Here is a 27,881-nt window from a genome sequence, read left to right on the forward strand (position 1 = left end):
GTGATGATTATCAACATTTAATGTACATGTGGTGAAGTATTTAGAGAAGCGTACCAATATTTGCTGCTTACTTTGAAATGTGTCAAAAAACAAGATGGATTGTTGGATGGATATATATGTGATTTAAAAATATAGTACAATGTTAATGGTTGAGTCCAGATGGTGTGTAAAATCTACAGGCGCCACTGTAAAATTCTTTCATTTTTTTGTCTGAAAAATATTCAAAATAAAATGTTGGGAAAAATAATATGCACAAATCTGTGACTCAGCAGTTAAAAATTTACCTTGATATATTGGTGCATGTGCACAAAGATATAAATACACAGATATTCATTGCAGCATTGATTGTAGTGATGAAAGAAAGATTAGATACAATCCCAAATGTCTTTCAGTAGGGAACTGGTTATACAAATAGCCATTCAGAGGAACGCTATGCAGCCATTAAAAAAATGAGGCAGATATATTTAAAATTGTCTCCAAGTTATATATGAAAAAGGCAAGGTGCAGCATAGTATACTACTCTGTATAATTTTTATATATGCGTAGTATATCTCTGAAAGGATAAAGAGGAAACTGGTAAGACTGGTTTTTTCCAGAGAGGGGATTTGGCAGGGTGGGAGTGATGTGATTCTGGGTGGGAGGAAAACTTTCACTGTATAATTATCCGTATTTCCCTCAATGGCAGGGGAGGGGAGGAGTTAGTTTTTAAACAAAAATAGATCATGTTGTACATATTTGGAAGTGGTGTAGCATCTTGGTTAGGAACTCAGTCTGAAGTGAAATAGAAGTTGATAGTCAATTGAGTCCTGGTTCCACTATTTGTTAGTTACATGACTTTAGGCAAATATTTAACTTCTGTAAGCCTCAGTCAGATAATAGAGGTACCCACCTCTTAGGGTTGTTGTGAAAATTGAATGTGTATTTCATGCAAAGCATTTTATTTATAAGCTCTAACTATCTTTGTATAGCTTATATTTAGAATAACTATCATTTTTACTCCCCCAAAATATGGTTTTGAGTTCTTAAAATTACAATTTTTACCTACTTCTTAGTATTTAGACTCCCCCCAAGTTTTCTTTAAAATATTTGTCTTTATTTTTCCAGATGCTTAGGTTTGTACATTTAAACACAACACAAATTAGTTACCTTTAGAATTAGGAGTCTGAGACTTTCCATTAAAACCTACAAATAGCAATTAAAACTCTTCTATGTTAAAATATGCTGGTATCTCACTTAGTTGAAGACTAGCCTAGGACTGATTTGTGGTATTATTTTTATGTTTTAGGAATCAAAGTTCCTCCCATTATTCCTAAACAAAAGTAGGATTATTTGGGAATAGGGAGGTCAGTTAGTCACCATGGCTGCCTATAAAGCCTGTAGTGATAATTGACTAGCCCTATGTCTTTATTCTCTTTCTTCTCAGGACTTCATATCATCCACAGCCTAGATGAAGTTAATTTCATACAGAACCTTGTGTTTTACATTGAAGCTGCATATAAAACTGCTGTAAGTACTCACTTTGGAATGAATTTTAAACGTGATGTTTTTAAAATGCTGAACAACCTATTCCTTCTCTTAATGCTGCCCCTCGTAGTGAACCAATCTATAAGGCTTCTGGCAAAAATTGCCTTCAGCCTCTTTCTTTACTAAGCTCTGTCGTCCTCTGCCTTTTCCCCAAAGGGACTGACAGAGGCAAGAGGGTTAAGGTGCAATGCTTTCATTCCTTTCAAGCTCTATAATACCTCATGGTATGCATTGGGCAATCTGGGGCTAAATTGTGGTCTTATTTTAATGTTTGTGGTTAAATGGGAGCAAGATGGCTAAGGAGTATTATGGGTCAGTTAACTACTTAGAAATAAAATTTAGTCATGTGTTTAATATCATCTATAGACATTGATTCAGTGCTTACTATATAAAAATAGTTACTCTCTTACAACTACATATGAGGTAGGTTTTTATTAAGTCATAATATATTTAACATCTCTCTCAGGGGTTGCTATTCTTCATTGCATAATCATTGTATTGAAAATGGCTGTGTCATACATAGTCCAGTTTTCTTTCAGTTGTTTAATTGTTTTTGTTTTTTTAGGTGTTACAGGTGTGAGGGTAAATCTGGAACCTGTCGATCCATATTTGCCAGATAGACATATCTGACACAAACAGACATTATTTGTTGATAGATTGCTTTGTTTTCTGATACCGTAGGCCTGCTGTGATTCAGGGCAAAAGCCAGGGTTCTCTGACCTCTCTGTTGCAGCCAAGGGTTGCAGCAGTAGAATGAATGATTATTATGCCTTCTTATACTCTAATCTTTGTTGCACAAACTAGGGTAGAGCTGGGTTTAGGAGTAAATGAGACTCACCATGGGATAAATACAACTTACCTTTCTGAAGCTTCATCTTTTGACTCAGAGATTTGATATTAAAAGTAATTTAAGGTAAATACTAAAATAAATATAGGTATGTGTGCATGTGGGTATTTCCAAGTTCTGTTCAATGAAAGTGCCTAGAAGCCTGACACCACAGTGACAATGAGCACTAGTACCCAGGTCTTGGATGTAACTATCATTCTTTAATAAAAGAAACCAGGATTCCTTGTAGAAGTGATTGATTTCAGGGCTGGGGCAAGGAAAATGCGAGATAAAACTGTTTTTGAGCATCTTATAGTAACAAAAAGTGAGGAAGTGTTCAAAAAAATGGGACCTCAAAAGCGCACAGGAGCCAACCTAGAACTCCCAATGGCCAGAGCTGGAACAATTTGGGCAAAGTAAATAATGATAATATTTTATTACAACCCAGAGAATAACCTAAATAACTATAAATTCATGCCAGTATAAATAAATAGCTGAGTAAATAAATGAGGGAGAAAGGATAGCTCTTCTTTAGAGAAGAATTGCAATTAATGAGTGTAAAGGTAATGAAGGAACTAGAAAATCACCATTGAAATCACTGTAATAATTGTTGCAGGCACAGTTCACTGATGGATGCTAAATTAGTGGGTGGATGTTTGAGGAGAAACAAGATATTTGCACAATCGTAAAGTATCTCTCTGAAGATATTTATTAATTACAGGCATACCTCATTTCATTATGCTTTGTTCGCTCTATTGCACTTTGCAGTTAATTGTGTTTTTTTACAAATTGAAGGTTTGTGACAACCCTATGTCAAGCAAGTCTATTGGTGCGATTTTTCCAACAGCATTTGCTAATTTCATGTCTCTGTGTCATATTCTGGTAATTCTTGCAGTATGTCAAACCCTCTACCAGCAAAATGATTATGACTTGCTGAAGTCTCAGATAATGGTTAGCATTTTTTAGCAATAAGCTATTTTAAAATTAAGGTATGTACATCGTCTTTTTTTGACATAATACTGTTGCACACTTAATAGACTATATATAGTATAGTGTAAACATAACTTTTATATGCACTAGGAAACCAAAAAAGTCATGTGACTTGCTTTATTGCAATATTCACTTTATTGCTGTGGTCTGGAACTGAACCCACAATATCTCTGAGGTATGCTTGTAATTAGTATAATAATATAATAGTATAATAGAAAAATAGTGACAGTAGAATGTAGAAACTCTGTAGACACCACCTTAACCAAGTGATGAAGGTTAACATCACCAGTAATAAAACATCAACACCGTATACCCCTGATATGATGCACTAAGAAGGAGCATAATGTTTGTAGTATTCTAGTATTCTTGCCAAAAATGCATAACCTCAATCTAATCAAGAGAAGACATCAAGCAAACCCAAACTGAGGGAAATTTATAAAATATATGACGACTAATCTTCAGAAAGTGTCAAGGTCATGAAAGACAAGGCTTGAGAAACTGTAACTGATTGGAAGAGACTTAAGGTGGCATGACAAACGCAGCATGGTATTCTGGATTGGATCTTGGAGTATATAGAAAGGCTATTATTGGTGGGACTTCCCTGGTGGTCCGGTGGTTAAGACTTAGCCTTCCAATGCAGGGGGTGAAGGTTTGATCCCTGGTCATGGAGGAAGCTAAGATCCCACAGGCCTCATGGCCAAAAAACCAAAACATAAAACAGAAGCAATATTGTAACAAATTCAATAAAGACTTTAAAAGTGTCTAAGTGTTTAAAGATTTTTTGTTTGTCCACATCAAACAAAAAATCTTTAAATAAAAAAGGCTATTAGTGGGAAAAACGGTGAAATCCTAATAAAGTCCATAATGTGGTTACTAGCATTTTACTAATGTAAATTTTTTCACTTTTACAATTGTACTATGGTTATGTCAGGGGTTAACATGTAGGGGAAGCTGAGTGAAAGGTGTATGGAAACTCACTACTATTTTTGCAACTTCTCTGTAAATCTAGTTATTTGGAAATGAAAAGTTTTTAAAAAGTAGTTTTAAATGTTATCTATGTATTATTGAGGGTCCGTATAGAGCTATGGTTAAGAATGTAGGCTTTGGAGCACTTGGACTCTAATCCTAGTTCTGTCATGCATTAGCTATTTGACCTTGGGTGAGTCACTTAACCTCTCTTTGCACCTCAGTTTCATCATCTGTGAAATATAAGGATTAAGGAAGATACTGTAATAGTGTAAAGTGCATAGCTAAGTACATGGTACATTGTCAATGCCAATAGAGAGTACAATTAGAATGGATGTTTAAGATAAAATATTTAGGTGATGTTTAGGCTCTGTCTTCTAGACCCCCTAGGTATCTGCTTTGATGAAAAATTTTGAGAAGCACCTCTTTAGATGGACCAAGTTATGGTTCTTAGTCCTGATCAACTGTCAAGGTATCTTCTAACTTCTTGGAGGCCCCAATAGAATTTAAAGCTACTGGGAAAATTGCTATAGGGGGAACTCAACTCACTGGCCTCTCTTTAATAAGCATTGTGGGCAAATGTATGTATCACAAGTTAGCTAATATTTCTGCCTTTTATTCATGGGTTGTACATCTAGTAAGCATTTAGTAGTGATGACTTGCTAATGGTGTATTGGTTATTTTATGCCAGGACTTCGGGATATGGGAACGTGGAGACAAGACCAACCAAGGAATCTCAGAATTGAATGCCAGTTCAGTTGGAATGGCAAAGGTAATTTTCTTTATTTTGTTTTTGTCAAGTGTGGGATAAAGAATTCTGGTACAGCTTTGCCATAGATAAAGCCTTAACATGAATTTAGACCATCATCAGATTAACTGGTCTTTTAAACTGTAGGCAGTATTCAGAGTCTCCAATATAACTATAGACATGTAGGTGAAGACTTCTTTCATAAGTTCCAGATTTGTATGTACAACTGCTTTTGAAGCATGTCTCTGTTTACATATTCCACAAGAACCTCAGAAAACATATCTTAAACTAAACTCGTCATCTCTACCACTGCAAAAACAAACAAATCCTTTTTCCTTCCATACTCCAGGTGACAAAGGTTGATATCAGGGAACCATCTTTCAATCCTCCACCCCCCTCACTCTCCTGTATCCTCTATATTGTTATTTTTATCATCACTATTATCTTCCGCTTGGCTTCATCTTTTCCTTCCCACTGCTACTGCCTTAATTTCAGCTTTTATCTCTGGAAACAGCAAGAAGGAATAAAATAGGATAGCAGGAATAGGATCAAATGTATCCATTATAATGATAAGTGCTCATGACTTGTTTCCCCTTCCTAAAGGCAAAGACATAGATTGATTTTAAAAATGAAGAAAGGAAATCCAGTCTATACCTATACCACCTCTATGAGCTGTAAGACAACAAATTGCTACAGAAAGATTAAAAACAGAAGGATGGACAAAGTCTGGCCAAAATAAGCAAAAAAGAGTATGGGTGACTATGTGAATTCAAATGAAGTAGAATTCAAAGCAAAAAGTATTACATGGAACAAAGAGAACAAAGAGGGTCAAGATAGAAGGCACAGCCCACAATGAGAAAGTCTGGCCTGGAATGTAGTTTCAATTAATACTGATCAAAATGTATTAGAAATACAAGGCAAAACAGAAACAGTTATAAGAGGACAGTTTAACAAAATCCACTCCTAGGCTATGACAGATAAAATAAACCAAAAATAAGATCATAGAAAATTTAAACTATATAATTAATGTGGTTGAATTAATACATTTATATGGAACTTTGTCCCTACAAAATATTTATTCCCTGGGTAAACTTTTTTTTTCTTTATTTTAATTACCAAAGTGATACAGATATTGAGCTTATTTTTAAAAACTAAATCCTACTCTGTTTACCTCTATGTAACCTGATGTTTAAAATTCAACAATCTCACATTTCACTGAGCAACATAACCAAACATCCTCTTTCATACAGATAATCCAATTCATTCTTTTCAGTTGCTGCACAGCATTAAATGGTTACTATATTGATGATAATGCTTTAGTGAGGATCCTTGTATGTATATCCTACTGAACTTGCACAAATATTTTTGTAGGATAGATTCCTAAAAGTCAAACCACTGGGTTAAGAGATATACACTTTATTTTTTTTAAAGCTCTTTATTGGAATATAGTTGCTTTACACTCTTATGCCAGTTTTTGAGGTACACCAAAGTGAATCAGCTGTATTTATACATATATCCCAATTTCCCCTCCCTCCCATGACTCCTTCCCACCCTCCCTATCCTGACCTTCTAAGTCATCACCCATCATCGAGTTTATCTCTCTACGTTATGCAGCAACTTCCCACTAGCTATCTATCTTACATTTGGTGGTGTATATTTGTCAATGTTACTCTCTCACTTCGTCCCAGCTTCCCCTTCGCCCCCCTACCCCAACCCCGTGTCTTCAAGTCTGTTCTCTACATCTGCATCTTTATTCTTGCCCTGTCACTGGGTTCAACAGTACCATTTTTTTAGATTCCATATATATGAGTTAGCATACGATATTTGTTTTTCTCTTTCTGGCTTACTTCGCTCTGTATGACAGTCTCTAGGTCTATCCACCTCATTACAGATAACTCCATTTCGTTCCCTTTTATGGCTGAGTAACATTCCATTGTATATATATGCCACATCTTCTTTATGCATTCATCTGTTGATGGGCATTTAGGTTGCTTCCATGACCTGGCTAAGATATACACTTTAAAACTGCCCTCCAAAACAATTTCCAACAGTTTACATTTTCCCCATTCATATATGATGGATAAATGCTATCATGTGCCATCTGCACTGTTTTCCTCAAACCCTCACTAACTCTGAGTATTATCAATATTTTTGAATAATTTGATTTAAAAATATGTTTTAACCACTGAAACATTTTTTTACATTTTATTTTAAAATCATTTCAGACTTAGGGAAACTTGCAGGAATTGTGCAAAGAATTCCCATATACCCTTCATCCAAGTTCCCCAGTTGTTAACATTTGCTTTCTCTTTCTATTTATACATACACGTTATTTTTTTTAACCATTTGAGAGTAAATTGCAGACATGATGCCTCATGTCTCCTAAGTATTTCAGCGTGAATTTCTTCAAAGACTGTCCATGGTACAATCATCAAAATCAGGAAGTGAACTCTGACATTATACTACCACCTAATCCAAAGACCCCATTCAGATTTCTTTAATTGTCCCAATAATATCATTTATAGCAAAAAAACAAAAACAAACAAAAAACCCTTATGATCCAGGATCCAATCCAGGATAACATGTTACGTTTAGTTGTAATGTCTCTTTGGGCTTCTTTAACCTGGAATAATACTTCAGATTTTACTTGCCTTTTGTGACCTCGGCATTTTTAAAGATTACAGGCTAATTGTTTTATAGACTGTCCTTCAATTTGATTTTTCCTCATGATTTGATTCAAGCTATGCATTTTTGTCAAGAATACCACAGAGGTAATGATGTGTCCTCAGCACATCATCAGGAAGTACCAGATGTGAATTTGTTCCATTACTGTTCATGTTAAGTTTGATGGCTTCATTAAGGTAGTATCTGCCATATTTCTCTGCTCTCAATTTGCTTTTCTCCCCCATGTAATTGGTAAGTATTTTGTGCCTGGATGATATCTGCTTAACCTGTTAGGTCTCAGTTTAGACATTGCTTCAGGGAAGCTTTCCAGAACTACCTGCTATCCCAAAGACTAAGTCAGTTCTGCCTCATAATTGAGGAACTACAAATAACTAATAAATACTTAAAAGAATATTCAACCTTGTTAGCAAATTAATGTAACAGACTTACCATTTTTCTATCAAATTAGGAAAAATTTCTAAGATGATACTTGGTTTGCATTAAAGAAGGTTGTATCATACACTGCTGTTGATAGTTATATTGGTGCAACTTGCATGAGTGGGAATGTAGCATTATGTCTTTTTTTTTTTAATTTTATTTATTTATTATTTTGGGGGGGTACAGCAAGTTCAATCATCTGTTTTTATACACATATCCCCGTATTCCCTCCCTCCCTTGACTCCCCCCCCACCTTCCCTCGAGTCCCCCCCACCCTCCCCGTCCCAGTCCTCTAAGGCATCTTCCATCCTCGAGTTGAACTCCCTTTGTTATACAACAACTTCCCACTGGCTATCTACTTTACAGTTGGTAGTATATATATGTCTGTGCTACTCTCTCGCTTCATCTCAGCTTCCCCTTCACCTCCCGCCCCCTCCCAAACCTCGAGTTCTCCAGTCCATTCTCTGCACCTGCATCCTTGTTCTTGTCACTGAGTTCATCAGTACCATTTTTAGGTTCCGTATATGTGAGTTAGCATACAATATTTGTCTTTCTCTTTCTGACTTACTTCACTCTGTATGACAGACTCTAGGTCTATCCACCTCATTACATATAGCTCCATCTCATCCCTTTTTATAGCTGAGTAATATTCCATTGTATATATGCGCCACATCTTCTTTATCCATTTGTTTGTTGATGGGCATTTAGGTTGCTTCCATGTCCTGGCTATTGTAAATAGTGCTGCAATAAACATTATAGCATTATGTCTTAAAAATTGTTTATGTCCTTTGACCTAGTGATTCTACTTCAGAGAATAAATACTTAGAAAATAACTCATTCTACTCTGTTTTTATGAGTTCAACTTTTTTAGGTTCCACATATAAGTGATATCATACAATATTTGTCTTCCTCTGCCTGACTTATCTCACTTAGCATAATGCTCCCAAGGTACATCCATGTTGTCACAAATGGTAGGATTTCCTTCTTTCTTATGGCTGAATGATATTCCATTATACACACACACACACACAGGGGCAGGCACGCACACACATACACATCTTCTTTACCCATTCATCTGTTGATGGACACTTAGATTGTTTCCATATATTGTGAATGATGCTGCAGTAAACATAGGCGTGCATATATCTCTTTGGTATCCTGTTTTTATTTCCTTTGAATGTATACCCAGTAGTGAAATTGCTGGATCATATGGTAGTTCTATTTTTAATTTTTTTGAGTAACCTCCATGCTTATTATTTTCCATAGTGGTTGAACCAATTTGCATTCCCAACAGTGTACAAGTTTCCCTTTTATCCGTGTCCTCACCAATACTTATCTTTTTGATGATAACCATTCTGACAGATATGAGGTGATAATGCATTGTGGTTTTGACTTGCATTTCCCTGTTGATTAGTGGTGCTGAACATCTTTTCATGTACCTTTTGGCCATTTGTAGTTCTCTTTGGAAAAAATGTCTATTCAATGCCTTTACCCATTTTTAATTCAATTATTTGGTTTTTTGTTATTAAATTGTATGAATTCTTTATATTTTTGGGATATAAACCTCTCATTATATATGTGGTTTGCAAATATTTTCTCCCATTCTGTAGGTTGCCTTTTCATCTTTTTGACTGTTTCTTTTGTTGTGCAGAAGCTTTTTAGTTTGATGTAGTCCCCCTTATTGATTTTTGCTTTTGTGCTTATACTTTTGGTGTCATATCTAAAAAATAATTACCAAGATCAATGTAAAGGAGGAGTTATGTGATATCAGGTCTTATGTTTAATCCATTTTGAGTTAATTTTTGTGTGTGATATAAGATAGGGGTCCAATTTCATTGTTCTGCATGTGATTATCCAATTTTACCAAAACCATTTGTTGAAGAGACTGTCCTTTTCTTATTGAGTGTTCCTGGCTCCCTTATCAAATATTAATTGACTATAAATGCAAGGGTTTATTTCTAGACTCTCTATTCTGTTTCATTGGTCTCTGTGTCTACTTTTATGCCTGTATCATACTATTTTAATTACTATAGTTTTGTAGTATAGTTTGAAATCAGGAAGTGTGATGCCTTCAGCTTGTTTTTCTTTCTCATAATTGCTTTGGTTATTTGGGGTCTTTTGTGATTCCATACAAATTTTAGGATTTTTTTTATTTCTGTGAAAAATGCCTTTGGAATTTTTATATGGATTGCATTGGATCTATAGATGATTTGGGGTAGTATAGACATTTTAACAATATTAATTCCTCTGATCCATGAGCATGGGGGTATCTTTCCATTTGTTTTTCTCTTCAATTTCTTTCATCAGAGTATTGTAGTTTTCATCGTTCAGATCTTTCACCTCTTTGGTTAAATTTATTCTTAAGTATTTTATTGCTTTTGATGCTATTGTGAATGGGATAGTTTTCTTTATTTCTTTTTTAGATGTTTTGTTGTTAGTGTACAGAAAACACCACTGATTTTGTATGTTGATTTTTATATCCTGTAACTACTGAATTTATTGATTAGTTCCCACAGTTTTTTGATTAAGTCTTTAGGGTTTTCTATATATGAGATAATATCATCTGCAGTTTCACTTCTTCATTTCTGATTTGGATGCCTTTTATTTCCTTGTCTTGCCTAATTGCTTTAGCTAGGACTTCCAGTACCATGTTGAATAAGAGTGGTGAGAGTGGGCACCCTTGTCTTGCTTTGATCTTATGGGAAAACTTTCAGTTTTTTACCACTGAGTATAATGTTAGCTGTGGGTTTGTTGTATATGGCCTTTATTATGATGAGGTATGTTCCTTCTATACTGAATTTGTTGAGGGTTTTTAATCATGAAAGTATTACTACAACCTCTATCTCAAGTGTCTCTAGGACAATACAGGAGACCAAAAAAATCTGCCAGAGGCCCCTGGAAATAAAGAATGTTACTGTATTTTAAGTTATGCTGAACATATTTAAAATGACATCATGTGCATTGATATGATACTGGGGTAGAGGGAGAGGAAATATACATCTTTATAATGCTAAAGTTGCCTTTTCCTTCTTTATTCCTCAAAGGCAGCCCTGGAAGCATTAGATGAACTGGATCTGTTTGGTGTGAAAGGTGGGCCCCAGTCAGTTATCCATGTCCTAGCTGATGAAGTGCAACACTGCCAGGTAAGAGAATAATGAAACATGTTATAGAAAAATGTATTTTTACTCAGACTCAAATTTAGTATGAGCTTTAGAATAAGGAGAACTGAATGAGAATACATAATCTGATTTATTACCATGTGCCAAAAATGTCTTATCAAGCATCCTATAGAGATAAACCTGATATAGCAAGAGCTATAACAGAGATCGTAGTCCTGTTCTCTCACCCAAGGTTAATAAGGGATCCCATCACAGTATATGGAATTCTCCACTCTCATCACAGTATATGGAATTCTCCACTATTATTATAGCAAGGGTCTATGGGCTCTGCTCCTAAGTATCTCCTTTTCTAAATATACCAAGAGAACAAGAGGTGATCGATTTTGTGTTCTTCTTGATAGTGGCTCTGAAACTTTCTCTTGTCCCCAGTTGGCTCTAGGGTTAGATGTTTGGAAATTAGACTGTTTAAGTGGTAAATGTATATCTTCAGTTTTGTTTAGGATTACCCTTCGTATTGAAAGAGCAAGGTTCTTGTCATTGACAAGATGGCCTTTCTTGTCTTCTTCAAACCCTGATTAGACACCCATGGTGTTCTAGTGAATACAGTCTCACCTTCTAATTTTAAAAATGCAAAATTTTTCATGGAAAAGATAAATTTCAGGGATATAGGAGCTAAGACTTCCACATCTTGCTTCCCAGCAGCTACATTTTTTTTCCTTTAAGAACTTTTATTGAGATACAATTGATATACAATAAACTGCATATATTTAGTGTACAATTTGATACTTTTTTCTTATTAGTAATGTATATATGGCAATCCCAATCTCCCAATTCATTCCCCCCAACCCCCCCCGCCTTCCCCACTTGGTGTCCATATGTTTGTTCTCTATGTCTGTGTCTCTGTTTCTGCCTTGCAAAGCGGTTGATTTGTACCATTTTTCTATATTTGCATATATGTGTTAACATACGATATTTGTTTTTCTCTTTCTGACTCACTTCACTCTGTATGACAGTCTCTAGGTCCATCCATATCTCTACAAATGTCCCCATTTGGTTCCTTTTTACAGCTGAGTAATATTCCATTGTATATATGTACCACACCCAACAGCTACATTTTATCTTTATGCTTAAACAGTTTCTAATGGGACAACAGGATTATGGGTGGGATAATGATGTTAGAGTATTCTTTATCCATTAGCAGCTGCTTAAGAATCAGAATTAGGAAGCACTGAGAGCAGGATTAAGACAAGGGGTGATTTATAGAAGTAGCTAGTCTTCTACGCTCTCACTGCTCTCACTGTTGAGTCATTTTTAGATTTTCACCTGAATGATCCTCTTCAACACAAATCTTTTGAAGCTAAAGCTAATCGTTTTATAATCCTGAGTTACTTACTAATGTGCCACATTTGACTTTCTTTTAGTCTATCCTTAATTCAATACTCCCCCGGGCTTCAACATCCAAAGAGGTTGATGCTAGTCTACTTTCAGTTATTTCCTTCCCAGCCTTTGCAGTAGAGGATAATCAGTTGGTAGAGCTCACAAAACAGGAAATCATCACCAAGCTTCAGGTATGTCCATATGTGCCTTTCTTTTCTTTAGGCTCTAACTTTAAGGTGATATTAGTATTTTTGTGGGTCTTGAATATGACATATGTCAGTGATTTAACCAAGTGATCAGGGTTAACATCACCAGTAATAAGATGTATTGACATCATGTACGCCCTAATACAGTGCACTGAGAAGCACACAGCACCTCCGTGATGTCCTTCTCAAGAATGCAGTACCTCAATCTAATCATGAGAAAATATCAGACAATGATTGGTGATGACTTAGAGGGGTGGGATGGGGAGGGTGGGAAGGATTCGCGCAGGAGAGATGGGATATGAGGATATAAGTATAAATACAGCTGATTCACTTTGTTGTACAGCAGAAACTGGCACAACAGTGTAAAGCAATTATACTCCAATAAAGAGCTTTTTAAAAAAAGCTTAAATAAAGAAAGAAAATATCAGACGAAACCAAATTGAGGGACATTCTACAAAATAACTGACGAACACTCTTCAAAAATGTCAAGATGATGAAAAACAAGGAAAGACTGAGGAACTGTCACAGATTAGAAGAGACTAAGGAGGCATGACAACTAAATGCAGTGGGATCCTAAATTGAAAACTGGAACAGAAAAAAAAGCATTAGTGGAAAAACTGATGAAATCCAAATAAGTTCTCTGCTTTGGTTAATAGTGTTGTACCAAGGTTCATTTTTTAGTTTTGGTAAATGTTCTGTGGTATATAAGATGTTAATATTAGGGGACAGTGGTTGAAGGATATATGGGGACTCTGTACTGTTTTTAGAACTCTTCTGTAAGTCACAAATTATCTCAAAATTTTAAAAATGTGTTTTCTTTTAAAAAAAAAACTATGATCTCTTATGAATTGTGTGAAGAGGACCACATAGATTAGTAATTGGGCTGTCACAGATTTATCCTATGGTGGAAAGCCAAGGAGAAGATAAAATAAGAACACTGCTTTAGGGAAGAGCCTGTAACTTAGCCCTTGCTTGAAATCACATTGCTGAAATCAGTTTCTGCTGCTGGGCTGACATCAGGGTTTTTTTTAATTATTTTTTAAGTATCATGTCTGTACTGATGATAGGCTGGCACATATAGCTGTTGCAAAGGATACATTTCTGATTAATTATTTTGCTGTACCAATGTACATGCTTCTGACTTGTTCCCTCTGCATTCTCAGGGTCGTTATGGTTGCTGTCGCTTTCTACGAGATGGATATAAAACTCCTAAAGAGGTAGGTTTGTTTTCCCCAAAATGAGTCCAAGGTAGAATGGTCACTATTACCTGCAGCCTCATTCAGAGAAAATACATCTCAATGATGGTACTTCAAATAATCACTAAATAGGATAACAGTAACTGATGTTTGCTACCTTTGTTGGGATTAGTTGCCAAATATTATTTGTGAGCCTTTCTGAAGTAAATAAAATAGAGGAAAGTGTAGTCCTTCCCCCTCTTGAAGATGGTTAGTTTCAGGAAAGAGCTACTGATGGATGCTTAACTCAGTGGATGAAAGTTTAAGCAGAAACAGAGTATTTACAAAGTCTCAAAATATTCCCCACAAAATATTTAATAATTACAATGGGAAAAATCTTTCTGTTAGTAATCCTTTTGGATCCCTTCCACCTTTTGCAGTTAGTTCTGACTTGAAAAGCTAACTTCCTTTTGTTCCACTTGTCAAAAGTTCTCCTTGGAAATATCAATGGAGAAAATTAAGTGTTATTAAAAGGGAATGAATGGTCAGTAACCACTTTCATTGACGATGTAAACATTGTTTAAGGCTCAGGTTTTCTGGTTGAGAGCCATTATAATGTTTTTAAATTACCAAGCTCAAACTCTTCTGGTTTACTTCCTTTCTTCCATTTTATTCTTTAAGCCTTTTGACTTCTACCCCTACCAATTTATTAAAATTTTTCTCTGAAATATCATAATCTCCTAAGTAACCAATCCAGTAGCCTTTTTTCAGTCCTTATTTTCCTTGACTTCTCTGTAGTACATCACTGTCACCTACCCATACATTTTCTTGAAATTCTTTTCCTATTTTAATTTCCATAACTCTACACTATTGTAATTTTTCTCCTCTTTCTGTCCTACCTCACCAAACTGAGGGTTTACCAAGATTATGTTCTTGGGCTGCTTGTTCATTATATATAGGTACTACATCTATAACTTGTGATTCGTGTGTCACCTCTACAAGGATGATTCCTAAACCCTCATCTCTTGCTGCCCTTCTAAACATTTCTATTTGTATGTTCTGCTGCTACCTCAAACTTAACAAGTATAAAACCAAACTCAAGTTTATTACAAATTAATCTCACTTCCTCATACACCTGCCTGTAGTATCATTATTATCCCAGTTCTACTAGTTAGAATCACATGACAAAAGTACTTGCTAAAGGAGGGGAGTGTGTATGTACTCTGTCTTCTCTGAAACAAACTATCCGTGGTGAAAGGCTGTGTTGTAATATCTCTGAACTAAAGTTACAGTCTGACCTTGGAGTGATAAGACAGACTTTGTTTATTGTGTTTTTACCAGGATCCCAATCGTCTATACTATGAACCATCAGAGCTGAAGTTATTTGAAAACATTGAGTGTGAATGGCCATTGTTCTGGACATACTTTATCCTTGATGGGGTCTTTAGTGGCAATACAGAACAGGTAAGGCACTGGGGAAAGAGCTTTTCAGCAGATTGCTATTATGTCTTCCTCTTTCAGTTAATGACTGTGCTGATCCCGTGTCCAAATGGAAGTCTTCCTAATAGGGAGGAGACAGAGTTGTCTTCCAGAGACTAGTAGTTGAAGATACTACGTTAAGAGTTAGAAGACCTGGATATTACTATCACTCAGACTTGACTTTTAATAGAAATAGAAAGCAGAATAGCAAGTCCTGTATACTTGACTTAGTCATAAGAGGTACTTGAATTTACCTCCTGACTTTGTATGTCTTTTTTAAAAATAAATCTTGAAAATGATATTCTGACTTTAGCAAAAACAAAACAAAACAAACAAACAAAAAACCAACAACCCACTTATACCCTGTCCTCACCACCCAAAATACAGTCAACATTGCTTTTTGAGCTACATGAATAAAGCAGTTTAGAAACCATTGTTGGAAAACAGTGAGACTGGACAATTTAATCAAGTAAGTTGAATGTCAGGCAGTCTGCAAATTGGCTGTGTTCTAAACTTGGACATAAATCCAGCATATTTGGAAGTCATTAATACTTGGCTACATAAAATACAGTTTTGTGTAATTTGAATGCTTTGGCCAATACTAATCTGTAACTGCAAATATGAGTTTAAATAATAGGGTTACACCGATAAGTTTCAGGGGCACAAAGTGCTTCAAGCTTTAATAAATTAAAGAGTATCATTTTTTGAGCAAAAAATAAGATAAGCAATAATAGAAATACCTGCCCTATTTTGGCCACTCTATTTTTTTTAAAACCAAACATTTTCTTCTGTTTTTTTAATATGTATGTATGTATGTATGTATGTATGTGTTACGGAGTCCAAGCTCGCTCTGCTCGCCGCACGACAGGCCAGTGAATCAGAGATAAGGTGTTGAGGCAAGGAATACGACTTTATTTGGAAAGCCGGCAGACCAAGAAGATGGCAGACTCGTGTCGGTCAAAAAACCACCTTGCCTGAGTTAGAGTTCAGGCTTCTTTTATACTAAAAAGGGGAGGGGGTGTTATTGGTTATTGCAGACTTCCTGGTGCCAGAATCTTTTGTTCTTGCAGCTGTGCAGGTAGGTCAGGTCTCCGTGTTCCTGTAAACCTCCAACAAGGCAATTGTTATTCTCTGTTTTGCAACTTTAAAGGTCAGAGACTTGAGAATGGGCTATCCTGCATATTTCAGGCTATAAAGTATCATTCTATACTTGTAACAAAAGCAATAGAATACAAAGGTTAATGTAAAACAAACAGATCTAACATGGAGTCTGATTTAACTCTTCTCTGTAACATATTTTGCTGCACCAGGTCTTCTTAGTTGCAGCATGTGGACTCTTAGTTGCGGCATGCACGTAGGAACTAGTTCCCCAACCAGGGATCAAACTTGGGCCCCCTGCATTGGGAGTGAGGGGTCTTACCCATTGGACCACCAGGGAAGTCCCTTGACCACCCTATTTTGATTTTATCATTTTTCTCAGTCCTTCTCAAATGCCACAAAATTATTTATCAAAAACTGTGCCTGCTCAAAGAAAGAGTTATTTATTAAATGTGCCAAATAAGTACAAAGCACATTCAGGTTTTTTGAACTCGGGGAAAAAAAGAGTTGGAAGGCCTGGATTCTTTTTTATTCTTTTTTTTTTTTCTTGGCTTTGCTTCTGACCACTGAGTAGCCCAAGTACTGTCATTGACTTCGTTAGTTTCTCTGTACAGGCACACCTCACAGATATGCAGGTTCGGTTCTAGAGCACACAAATATTGCAAATATCTCAATAAAGCAAGTTATATGAAATTTTTTGGCTTCCCAGTGCATATAAAAGTTATGTTTACACTACATTCTATTAAGTGTGCAATAGCATTATGTCAAAAAAAATGTACATACCTTAATTAAAAATATTGCTGGAAAATGCTAACCATCAACTGAGCCTTCCATGGGTCATAATCTTTTTGCTGATACATGCTTTGAAATACTTTGAGAATTCCCAAAAATGTGACACAGAGACACAAAATGAGCAAATGCTATTGGAAAAATGGTGTCAGTAGACATGCTCAACACGGTTGCTACAAACATTCAATTTGTAAAAAAAAAAAAGAAAACAAACAAAAAACAAAAAGCAAAGACACACGCACAGAAACGCAGTATCTGTGAAGCACAATAAAGCGAAGTACAATAAAGCAAGGTATGCCTGTACATATGATGAGAATAGTTTTTCTCTCTGCATTGAAGAAGTGGATCGCCTTAAAATTCTTTGAATTTCACAGACGTGATAAATGTAAGGTACAGGCAGTTTGGCTATAATGAGACACATATTTGTTCCCTAAAAATTGCCATGCTCTGCATATTTGAGAAGTAAAAACTATAGGGCTTATGGGGAAATGTGGTTGGGGAACAACACTTAAAAAGTTTGTCATAAATACATACAAAATGATAGGAACCTAATAAAAACAGTACCACAGATAGGCATTAATGGCTTTAAAACATTAATTCATTCCTCTTTCAAAAATTATATTCTGAGAAAATTATTTCAAGGATGGCATACAGTTATATACAGTGCTTCTTATTCACTGTTACATCCATACAAATTAAGTCTGGTAATAATTTAAATGTTCAACAAGAAGGAAACGCTACATTAAAGATCATGTGTATAAAATATGCTACTATTAAAATGTTTATTAAAATTTAATATTGTTAAAAATTTAGATTAACTGTTGTTTCATATTTCAAATATTTTACTTTAGTGTTTGTTTTTCTCATAATTGAAAAAAAACAGTACCACAGCTTTATACATGTTACATGGTTAAGAAATATATAAATACCACAAAGATATGGCACTTGTACCTTGAAAGACACCTGAAGTTTGCTTGTGGATATGTGCACCCACATTCCTGCCACCTCACTTGTGGGGCTCCTGTACTCACCACCCTACATGCCAGAGGAAGAGAGGAAAAGAGAGATAGCATGAGAGAAAAAAAAAGAATATCAAACACAGAGGAAGAATAAAAAATAGACCAAGGAGGGAATAGAAGAGGAAATTAAATAGAAGGGAAGGCACAGAGCCATGTAGCCAGGGTGTCCGTGAGAAGAGAGCAGCACGGGAGTGGTAGAAGGAGAGTTACCTGAAATTGGATGGAAAGTTATAACACCACATGTGGAGGAGTTGTGGTTCATGGTTCTCCTGAGGGGGGTGTGTGTGTGTGTGTGTTGTGTATTCTTACAGGACTCAGTTCTCAGGTTGAAATTGTATGTAAGCAGATGTGAAATTCATGTTATGCTCAAATTGTTCTCTAATATATCAAATGCATTGGAAACAAATTTGTGTTTTCAAAACGACTAATACAGCAGAACTGACTATATTTTTTCTGCTGTAAATTATAGGGTTTTTTTACTTTTTATGTATTACTAATCTACAGCAAATTAAGGAAAAATGTAAACTTGATCATAATAGAAACTTAATTTGACAGGGGAAATATAGTTTTAAAAGCAATTACTTGTAAAGTCAAGAAGCTCTACTCAGTGTAGTACATAGTGAATAAAAGCAGGCCTGTGGAGGCAGGCTGACTTGGACTCAAATCTGAGCTCAACCTTGCACTCGCTGTGTGATCTTTCATAAGCTCATAACCTTCTTGAGCCTTAATTTCCCTGTAAAAAGGCTTTAATTACACACACCTGGATGGTTATTAAAATTAAATAACCTTTTGCATACATTAACAAGTATGCAAAACTTCTAGCATAGTATCTGGCCTTTAGTAAATACTATTCCCTTTCTTCTTCCTTTCACTAGGTGAATATACTCCTTTGCAATAGGACCTTCATTGGCTACAGCCCTCCCCTAGATCCCCAAAGGGAACTTGCTATAAATTTTGTTCTCCTTTTCTTTTATATACAGGTTCAAGAATACAGAGAGGCTCTTGAAGCAGTCCTCATCAAGGGCAAAAATGGAGTCCCACTTCTGCCAGAGCTGTACAGTGTTCCCCCTGACAAGGTGAGCTGGACAGTGCCATAACATGGAGCTGGGAGCAGAGGAGCAGTACCTCAAAAGGACTGCCTTGTTTCAGTCAAATAATTTTACTCTTCTGATTTTAATGTTCTAAAGTCTTTCTTTAGGTAAAGGACAATTAAAATATGATTTTATTCCTTTGAAATTAAATTTATGGAGCAGACTCAGTTATGGCACTGTTGCTGGGCAAGACGAGGGCAAGACCAAATCTTACAGTGGTAGTTTCACGGGTGTATACTTATCCTCAAACTCATCAAGATGCATACGTTAAATATGTATGGCCTTTTTGTATGTCAGCCAAGCCTCAATTTAAAAAAATAAAACAAATTGTTCAGAGATTGATTTTTTAAAAAATAAGACTTTGAGAATGATATGAAGATCAGTAGGCTGAACTAGAGTGATGTTCTGTGTGAACTCTCAGTATTTGATATTTTCTGCTTTGAGGTTAGTCTTCTGGGATTTATTGAGGCTTGGAAAATGAACAGTGTCTCCATTTCCCCAAAATGCCAGTCAAGATTACCATTGTTCCTCTTCTTCATTGCAAAAGAGCATTAGCCAGGGGAGAGATGCAGTCTTCCATGCTGGTGGGAATGAGTGGACTAAGCTCCTAGAAACATCAGCAGCATCACCTGAGAGCTTGTTAGAAATACAGATTTCCTACAAACAGTAAATGCTGGAGAGTATGTGGACTGTTGGTGGGAATGTAAATTGATACAGACACTATAGAGAACAGTATGGAGGTTCCTTGAAAAACTAAAACTATAGCTACCATATGATCCAGCAATTCCACTGCTGGGCATATACCCTGAGAAAACCATTATTCAAAAAGACACATGCACCACAATGTTCATTGCAGCACTATTTACAGTAGCCAGGACATGGAAACAACCTAAATGTCCATCAACAGATGAATGGATAAAGAAGATGTGGTACATATATACAATGGAAGATTACTCAGCTGTAAAAAGGAACAAAATGGGGACATTTGTAGAGACATGTCTAGAGACTGTCATACAGAGTGAAGTGAGTCAAAAAGAGAAAAACAAATATCGTATATTAACACATATGTGGAATATAGAAAAATGGTATAGATCAACCAGTTTGCAGGGTGGAAATAGAGACACAGATGTAGATAACAAACAGATGGACACCAAGGGCGGAAAGCAGAGGGGATTGGGATGGGATGAATTGGGAGATTAGGATTGCCATATATACGTTACTAATAAGAAAAAAAAATACCAAATTGTACACTCTAAAGATATGCAGTTTATTGTATGTTAACTGTATCTCAATAAAAATTCTTAAAAAAAAAGGAATACAGATTTCAGGCCTTCCCCCCACATCTACTCAGTCAGAATCTGCCATTGGACAAGATCCTCAGGTGGTGTGTATCCACGTACAATTAGAGGGGCACTGCCCTAAGACTATAGTCATAGTGCTTGACTTTTCAGTGCGTTGCGTATGTGACTGTTTTATAGAGTAGAAATCACATTCCAGACTCGGCCTTTTCGTTGTCTTAAACCTTCTATTCTTTTTCTTTATCTCTTTATCTTTTTTTTTAGGTTGATGAAGAATATCAAAATCCTCACACTGTGGACCGAGTCCCCATGGGCAAGCTGCCTCATATGTGGGGTCAGTCTCTATACATCTTAGGAAGCTTGATGGCAGAGGTAAGGGGAAAACAAGGCTCTTCCACTTTTCTGCTTTAGTCATCATAACAATCAGATTTGTGTGTAGCTCATTAAATCTGAAGAATTTGTCTTTCGCCTTTTGCATTCTGCCTTAATTACAGATTTTCCTCCGGATCCTTAGAGTGGAAACATGGCCAATCCTTGGCAAAAATCTTTCCCCCTGACAACCATGTCCCTCATGCTTGCCCAGGGCTTCCTACCTTGGTACTGTACTTAAAGTTGTTCTGGGATCAGGCTTTAGATAGTTCCCTTTCAAAATGCCCCCTAGTGCCTTGTCTGGTGACTGCGAATGCAATTGTGCTTGGATAGTTGGATAGTAATGACTTACAGTGGATTTAAGCGCTAACTTTTCCAAGCAACATAAAGTTTCATTCTTTAATTGAATAAACTGATGAGATAATTTTAGGTACCATGACAAGTGTTTGGGAGCATCATAGTTTTTTGTTTATTTGTTTGTTTGTTGATAAAGGGCCCTTTAAATGTGCCTTATATTAAACTCTGTTGAGACAGCTGTTAATAAAGCACTTGGGAATTTCTTACTTTATGTCCAGCTTATTTGTGACATTTTGAGCTATAAGAAGGGTTCCCTTTCTCAAAGTTTTTCAAATTTACTGACAAATCTATTTCCTCATTATAGGTTATTATATAAGATAAGCTATAATCCAGGCTCCTAGAGGATCTAGGGTGGGACTTAGCTTTCCTTTCTGAGCCAGACTCTTTGACCTGTCTATATATAACTGTTTACTTTCTGCCACTGTTTTTGTTTGTTTTGTTTTGTTTGTCCCAGTTTTATTGAAATATAATTGACATGTCACTATGAGTTTCAGGTGTACAGCATAAAAGTTTATCTTTAGTTGACATTATTATAAATGTAGCCAATAATGGGCAGAATGATTTGTTTAAAATAATCCTTACCTGGTGACTTTCTCATTCAATTAGAATAAATTAAATGCTATAAAAAATGAGGAGATGAATGGTATTCTTAAGGGATAAGAGGGTGAGTTCATTCCGTTTCATCAAAGACGGACACTCAAGTCAAGTCAAAAGATATCTCCTGAGCAGAAAGCATAGCAGGTATATGAATAAATGTGAAAGCAACAAGACAAATGACTTAAATTATTGATTATAAGCATTGTGATCTGATTGTCTAATTGTGTGCATCCAGAAAAAGTGGAGATATTACTAGAAAATTTTGTTTATCTTTTATACCCCATCTATTTCCAAAAAAAAATAGTTTTTGGCAGCCACTAGAAATTAACTCCAGATAAAATTAATTTGAATGTGAATTCGGGAGTTCAAACATTTTCATACAGTAAAGGTACTTGTTTTCTTACCATACCTGCCTCTCACATGTTATGATACGGGGTTCTGGTACTGGTATGTTGTTTCTCCTCAAACATTAGCTTTTTTTGGAGATATAATAATCTCTCTTATGGTTTTTCTATAGGGATTTTTAGCTCCTGGAGAAATTGATCCCCTGAATCGTAGGTTTTCTACTGTACCAAAGCCAGATGTTGTGGTTCAAGGTATGAATTATTATTCTCAGCAGCAGAAACTTCGTATTAAAGGTCTGGTTTGGGCCAGTAAATGATGACTTTATTATTTATGATGTATTTTGTTAGGCTTCAAAACATATAGTATAAACTTGGTTCTGTTTGGTTTCAAGATTGCTGTTAATCTTAATCATGAGCAAATGCTTAATAAAGGATGTTATTTGACACTCTTAACACTTCTTATTTCTGGAAACTCTTTTCACCATGATGATATTATAGCCTTCTGATTATCCCTGCTTTCATTCTGAGCATTCCTTCCATTATTTTTCTGATAGTATTTCTTTCTTCTCATTTCCTCCTAATTGTTGTATAGTTAGTCTTATACTCCTGTGTTTCTATGTTTACACCCTGCATGTGTTTGCTAGCGCTGCCTCCTTCATAATAAATTTGCTTCCATGGCTCCAACTATTACCTCTTTAGAGAGTACTCCAAACCTTTATTTTTTGTTCCTAGCAATCAACTTAAATTTTGAGGTTATCTACTCTATGCAAAACACTGGGCTAAGCTCTATAAACATTTTTAGAATTCTAGTCCCAATATATATACATCTTTATCACTTATACTTCAAAGGCAAAACTGACCTTTTCTGTCTCCATCCTATCCTTTTACCTCTCCCAAGAAAGGCAAATCTTGCCACCGTCCTTAGCTCTCTCAATGACAGCACTATTATGCTAGTCTCCTATGGCAGAAAACTCCAGGTGGTTTTTTGACTCCCCAAAACACTATCCAATATGGTACTAGGTACTCCTGTGATGCTCCTCTGAAATGTCTCCACTTCAACCCCAACCTCCATTGGAGTTGATTCTATGTAGAAAACAATCCTTCGTGTTTTCTAAACCTTCTTATACTTGGCATCCTATGTGGTTTGATAGGATAAAGGTAGTCATAAAGGTAGTCTTTGCTTATCAGTGTACAGGCATACTTCGTTTTGTTGTGCTTCGCAGATATTGTGTTTTTTACAGATTGAAGGTTTATGGCAACCTTGTGTCAAGCAAGTCTATTGGCACCATTTTTCCAAGAGCATTTCCTTACTTCGTGTCTCTGTCACATTTTATAACTTTAGCAATACTTCAAACTTTTTCATTATTATTATATTTGTTATAGTAATCTGTGATCAGTGATCTTTGATGTTATTACTGTGACTCATTGAAGGCTCAGATGATGGTTAGCATTTTTTAATAATAAAATATTTTTAATTGAGGCATTTACATTTTTTTTTAGATAAATGCTGTTGCACACTTAATAGACTAAAGTATAGTATAAACATAACATTTTCACTTGGTTTTTATTTATTTTTTTGATTGAAGTATAGTTAATTTACAGTATTGTGTTAGTCTCAAGTGTACAGCAAAGTGATTCAGTTATACATATATATACATATATATATATCCTTTTTCAGATTCTTTTCCATTATAGGTTACTATAAGATATAACACCCATATGCTATACAGTAGGTCCTTGTTGTTTACCTGTTAATATATATAGTAGTGTGTATATGTTAATCCCAAACTCCTAATTTATCTCCGCCCTGCTACCCTGCTATCCCTTTTGGCAACCATAAGTTTGTTTTCTATAAGCATAACTTTTATATGCACTGGAAAGCTAAGAATTTGTGTGACTTGCTTTATTGTGATACTCACTTTATTGCCCTGGTCTGGAACCAAACCTGCAATATCTCTGAGGTATTCTTATATATAGTGAACAATACATAAAAGACCATTACTCTTCCCCTCCCATGAGAAAGCTTGTTCTCCTTTGAGGCTTATGCCATCTGGCTGTATTGGTCTCCTGGTTACTCTCATTCATTCATTCATTTGAGACTTTGAGGCTTGGCTCATAGCCTTCCTCTTCTTCCCCAATTCCTGCGATAGTGCTAGATTTCAACATCAGGGTAAGTGCCATCTAACATTTTAGCCTCAAAATTCTTGGATATCTATAACCCTAGTGACCCTTCCCTCTGCCTCTACTCCACTCACTTTGAGGACCAAACTTTAGAACTGTTTCACCTCAAATATTCCATTCCCAAAAGTCCCAATCTCCAGTCATAACTACATATTATTTCAGTTTTCTCCCCCCCCCCACCCATCACACTTGTGTCTATTTTCTTCTAATCTACCCTTCCCTACCTTTCAGTTGGTCATCTAAATATCTCAATCACCAGTGCACTGCACTTCTGATACACCCACCAGAAAACTCATAACCCCAGATCAATCTTATCCTCTATATTTTCTGATCCTATACCTGGCCTGCTAAAAATCTTCTAGAGAAAAAAATCACACAAATGAGCAGAGTGGTAGCACTGTAAATCCACAGTATGCAACTTAACTAGGCCCACAGTGCCTCCTGTTAGTCCTTGTTCTTATTGTTAGTCAGCATTTTCATTCTTCTCGGCTATTCCAAAACTTCTCTGTTTTCAACCCCACTGCATGTTTTCAGCCTTGTTCTTGGCCTGCTACTTTATGCTGGATAATCTTAATTTTCTGATCTTTGTCAATTTCCCAACCCCCCACCATGATCTTACTTATATCTTCACCCATCCTTGCCTCCTTTTCTTTAGTCTCAGAAAAGTTGTTTTTTCTCCTCTTCAGCGTCAACTCCTCCTTCTGATGCTTGATCCCATCCTCTTCTCCAGCCTTCCTAGAAACCTACTCTTTCCTGTCATCTTCAAACTCTTCTCTGTTCGTTCTGATTTTTAGTATATTGACATGTTCATCTCCCTCTAGTTATCCTATCCTTCCTTTCTCATCCAAATTTCCACTTCTTTATATTTCATTCATTCTGCAATCCTTTACAACTAGCTTATTATTCCTCTGAAAGTGCTTTTGCTTACCTTATTGCCAAACTCAGTAGATATTTTTCAGTCCATTTCTTAGTGGATCTTTGTTACTTTTATTGTTTATGTTTCTGGAAACTCTTAACTACCATGTCTTCTGTAATACCATACTCTCTTGGATCTCCTTCAAGCTAAATTTTGTACTTTTCTGTCTCATTTTGGGCTTCCTCTTCTTCTCCTTGCCCCATAACTGCTGGTATTCCTGGGAGTTTTGTGCATAGCCCATTGCTCTTCTTACTCAGAATATTTGTTGTTGTCTCTCAGCCTCCTCCCATTCCTAACTTTTTCCCTTTTCATGCCTCCTCACTTCTCCCCTCAGAAGATGAGCTCACCTCCTATACCATAGAGAAAATATAAGCCATGAGACAAGAACCCCTCACTCCTGCCCCCAGGCTTTTCTTCACCTGTCCATATATTATATGTTGAAATTTCTCAAGGTTATATTCTAGGTCCTTTTCTCTTTTTTTCTATGTATTCTCCTTGACCCATCTCATCTCTTTCCATGCTAATGACACCTGAATATATCACATGCATTTTAAACTCAACATGTCTAAAATTAATCAGCTGCTAGCTGTATATCACCCATGCCTGCTTTTCTCCCTATTTGCCTATTTCAGTAAATGGCACACTTTTCTCAAATAAATACCTGGAGAATCATTCTCAATCTCTCTCCTTCTCTCATCTCCTACATTCAGTCAGTTAACAAGTCCTGATTTCTTTACCTTCTAAATAATTCAGAAACCCATCTAGTTTATCCAGTACCAATATCATGATCCTAATCTAAGTAATCAGGATCTCTTCCTTGCATTACTGCAATAACTTTTTAAGTGGCCTCCCTGTCTTTAGTGTAGGTCTACTACAGTGTATCAGTTTATTCTATAATCATAAACATGAATATATTCTTTTTAAGATGGAGATATGGATATGCTATTCCCCTGATTACAACTCTGCAGGGGCTTCCCATTGCCAACTTTCTTAACATGGCTTACAAGGCTCTTTATGATCTAGTCCCTGACCCTGTCTTCAGTGTCATTTCTCACCACTGCCCCTTCACACTCCATGTTCCTGCTGTAAAGAACTTTTTATTATTCCTAGATCTGCCTTGTTCTCTGTTGCCTTTGAGCCTTTGTCTATGCTATTTCTTTTGTCTAAAACAACTTCTCCCTTTGTTTTACCTTCACCTTTACCAGAATCCTGTTCAGCCCTCTAGCAAGACTCAGTGTCAATGTCATTTTCTTCAAGGATCATGTCTATCTTTATATCCCTAGCATACGGCAGTACCTAGCACATAGGGGGTATCAAATAAATATTTGATAAAACATAAACAAAAAGCTAAGTTGTTGGGGTTGAAAGTATTCCTGGGGCCCCAGAGTATTGTTCATTTGCCTCTCCTTTACTCCCCTCTACTCCTGCTGCCAACTACATTGCCCTTTGCAGAACCCTAAGGCTCAGGACAATGCAATTTGGAATCATTACCCAAGGATAAAATACAAAATCCTTATAGTGACACATGCCCTCCATGATGATCTAACCCCTATATGCCTTTCCAGATTCATTTTGTTGGTGGTTGGGGGCGGGGGGCTATTTGTTTGCAGGGTTTTCTTGCCACTGTACAAGGTATTTCATGGTATAGCAATATTGAAGTATACGTAGGCCCTACCCCACCACTCACACACACACACACACACTCACACATACACACACACAACCACATTCTTTTCCATTTTCATGTTTTATGATCATTCTGGATCTTCTACCTAAAATGGCTTTCCCATTCTTGTTCCCTTCTTTCTCCTGGCTAAGTTATTCATTCTTTCAAATTCAGCTTAGACATTAACTCCTTCAGGAAGCCTTTTCTAAAACTTCCCCCTACCAACTCCAGACTAGATAGGTGTCAGTCTTGGGTGGTCTCAATGTTCTGTGCATGTATCTATTTACTTAGCAGGTTATTTTAAAATCAGTTTATGTGTGGGTCACTTTCATTACACTGTTAACTCCTTAAGGGTGAGACTGACTTATCCACGTCTAAATTTCTAGTGCCTAGCATAGTATCTTATCCATTTAAGTGCTTAGTAAATGTTTATTAATAAAGGAATGACCACATGTGTTTCCCTGAACTCTTGTCAGTCCACTATTATTCTTCCTCTGTATATTTTCTCTGGAGAAATCTTTGTTGTTTTCAGTTAGAAGTAATCAAGATGGTGTTATGTCCAGGGGACTCTGTAATCACCATACCCTGCATATCCTGCCCCAGACTACAGCAATACAACACCATGAGGTCTCCAAGATAGAAAA

At 36.2% G+C, this 27,881-nt stretch overlaps 1 protein-coding gene across 5 annotated transcripts in view; it reads left to right on the forward strand.

Annotated features, from left to right (window-relative positions):
* The window catches only part of PHKA1 (phosphorylase kinase regulatory subunit alpha 1), a 120,277-nt gene that overhangs the window by 18,545 nt on the left and 73,851 nt on the right, over positions 1 to 27,881 (forward strand). For all 5 annotated transcript variants that reach the window (XM_057717829.1, XM_057717830.1, XM_057717831.1 and 2 more), the window contains exons 5-13: positions 1,424 to 1,506; positions 4,998 to 5,078; positions 11,201 to 11,299; positions 12,697 to 12,843; positions 14,022 to 14,075; positions 15,375 to 15,497; positions 19,399 to 19,494; positions 21,072 to 21,179; positions 22,648 to 22,726. In XM_057717829.1, coding sequence (XP_057573812.1) covers positions 1,424 to 1,506; positions 4,998 to 5,078; positions 11,201 to 11,299; positions 12,697 to 12,843; positions 14,022 to 14,075; positions 15,375 to 15,497; positions 19,399 to 19,494; positions 21,072 to 21,179; positions 22,648 to 22,726 — 870 coding nt within the window. The remainder of the gene's footprint in view (positions 1 to 1,423; positions 1,507 to 4,997; positions 5,079 to 11,200; positions 11,300 to 12,696; positions 12,844 to 14,021; positions 14,076 to 15,374; positions 15,498 to 19,398; positions 19,495 to 21,071; positions 21,180 to 22,647; positions 22,727 to 27,881) is intronic.

This window comes from Hippopotamus amphibius, chromosome X (genome assembly GCF_030028045.1).
Source record: "Hippopotamus amphibius kiboko isolate mHipAmp2 chromosome X, mHipAmp2.hap2, whole genome shotgun sequence".
NCBI lineage: Eukaryota > Metazoa > Chordata > Mammalia > Artiodactyla > Hippopotamidae > Hippopotamus > Hippopotamus amphibius.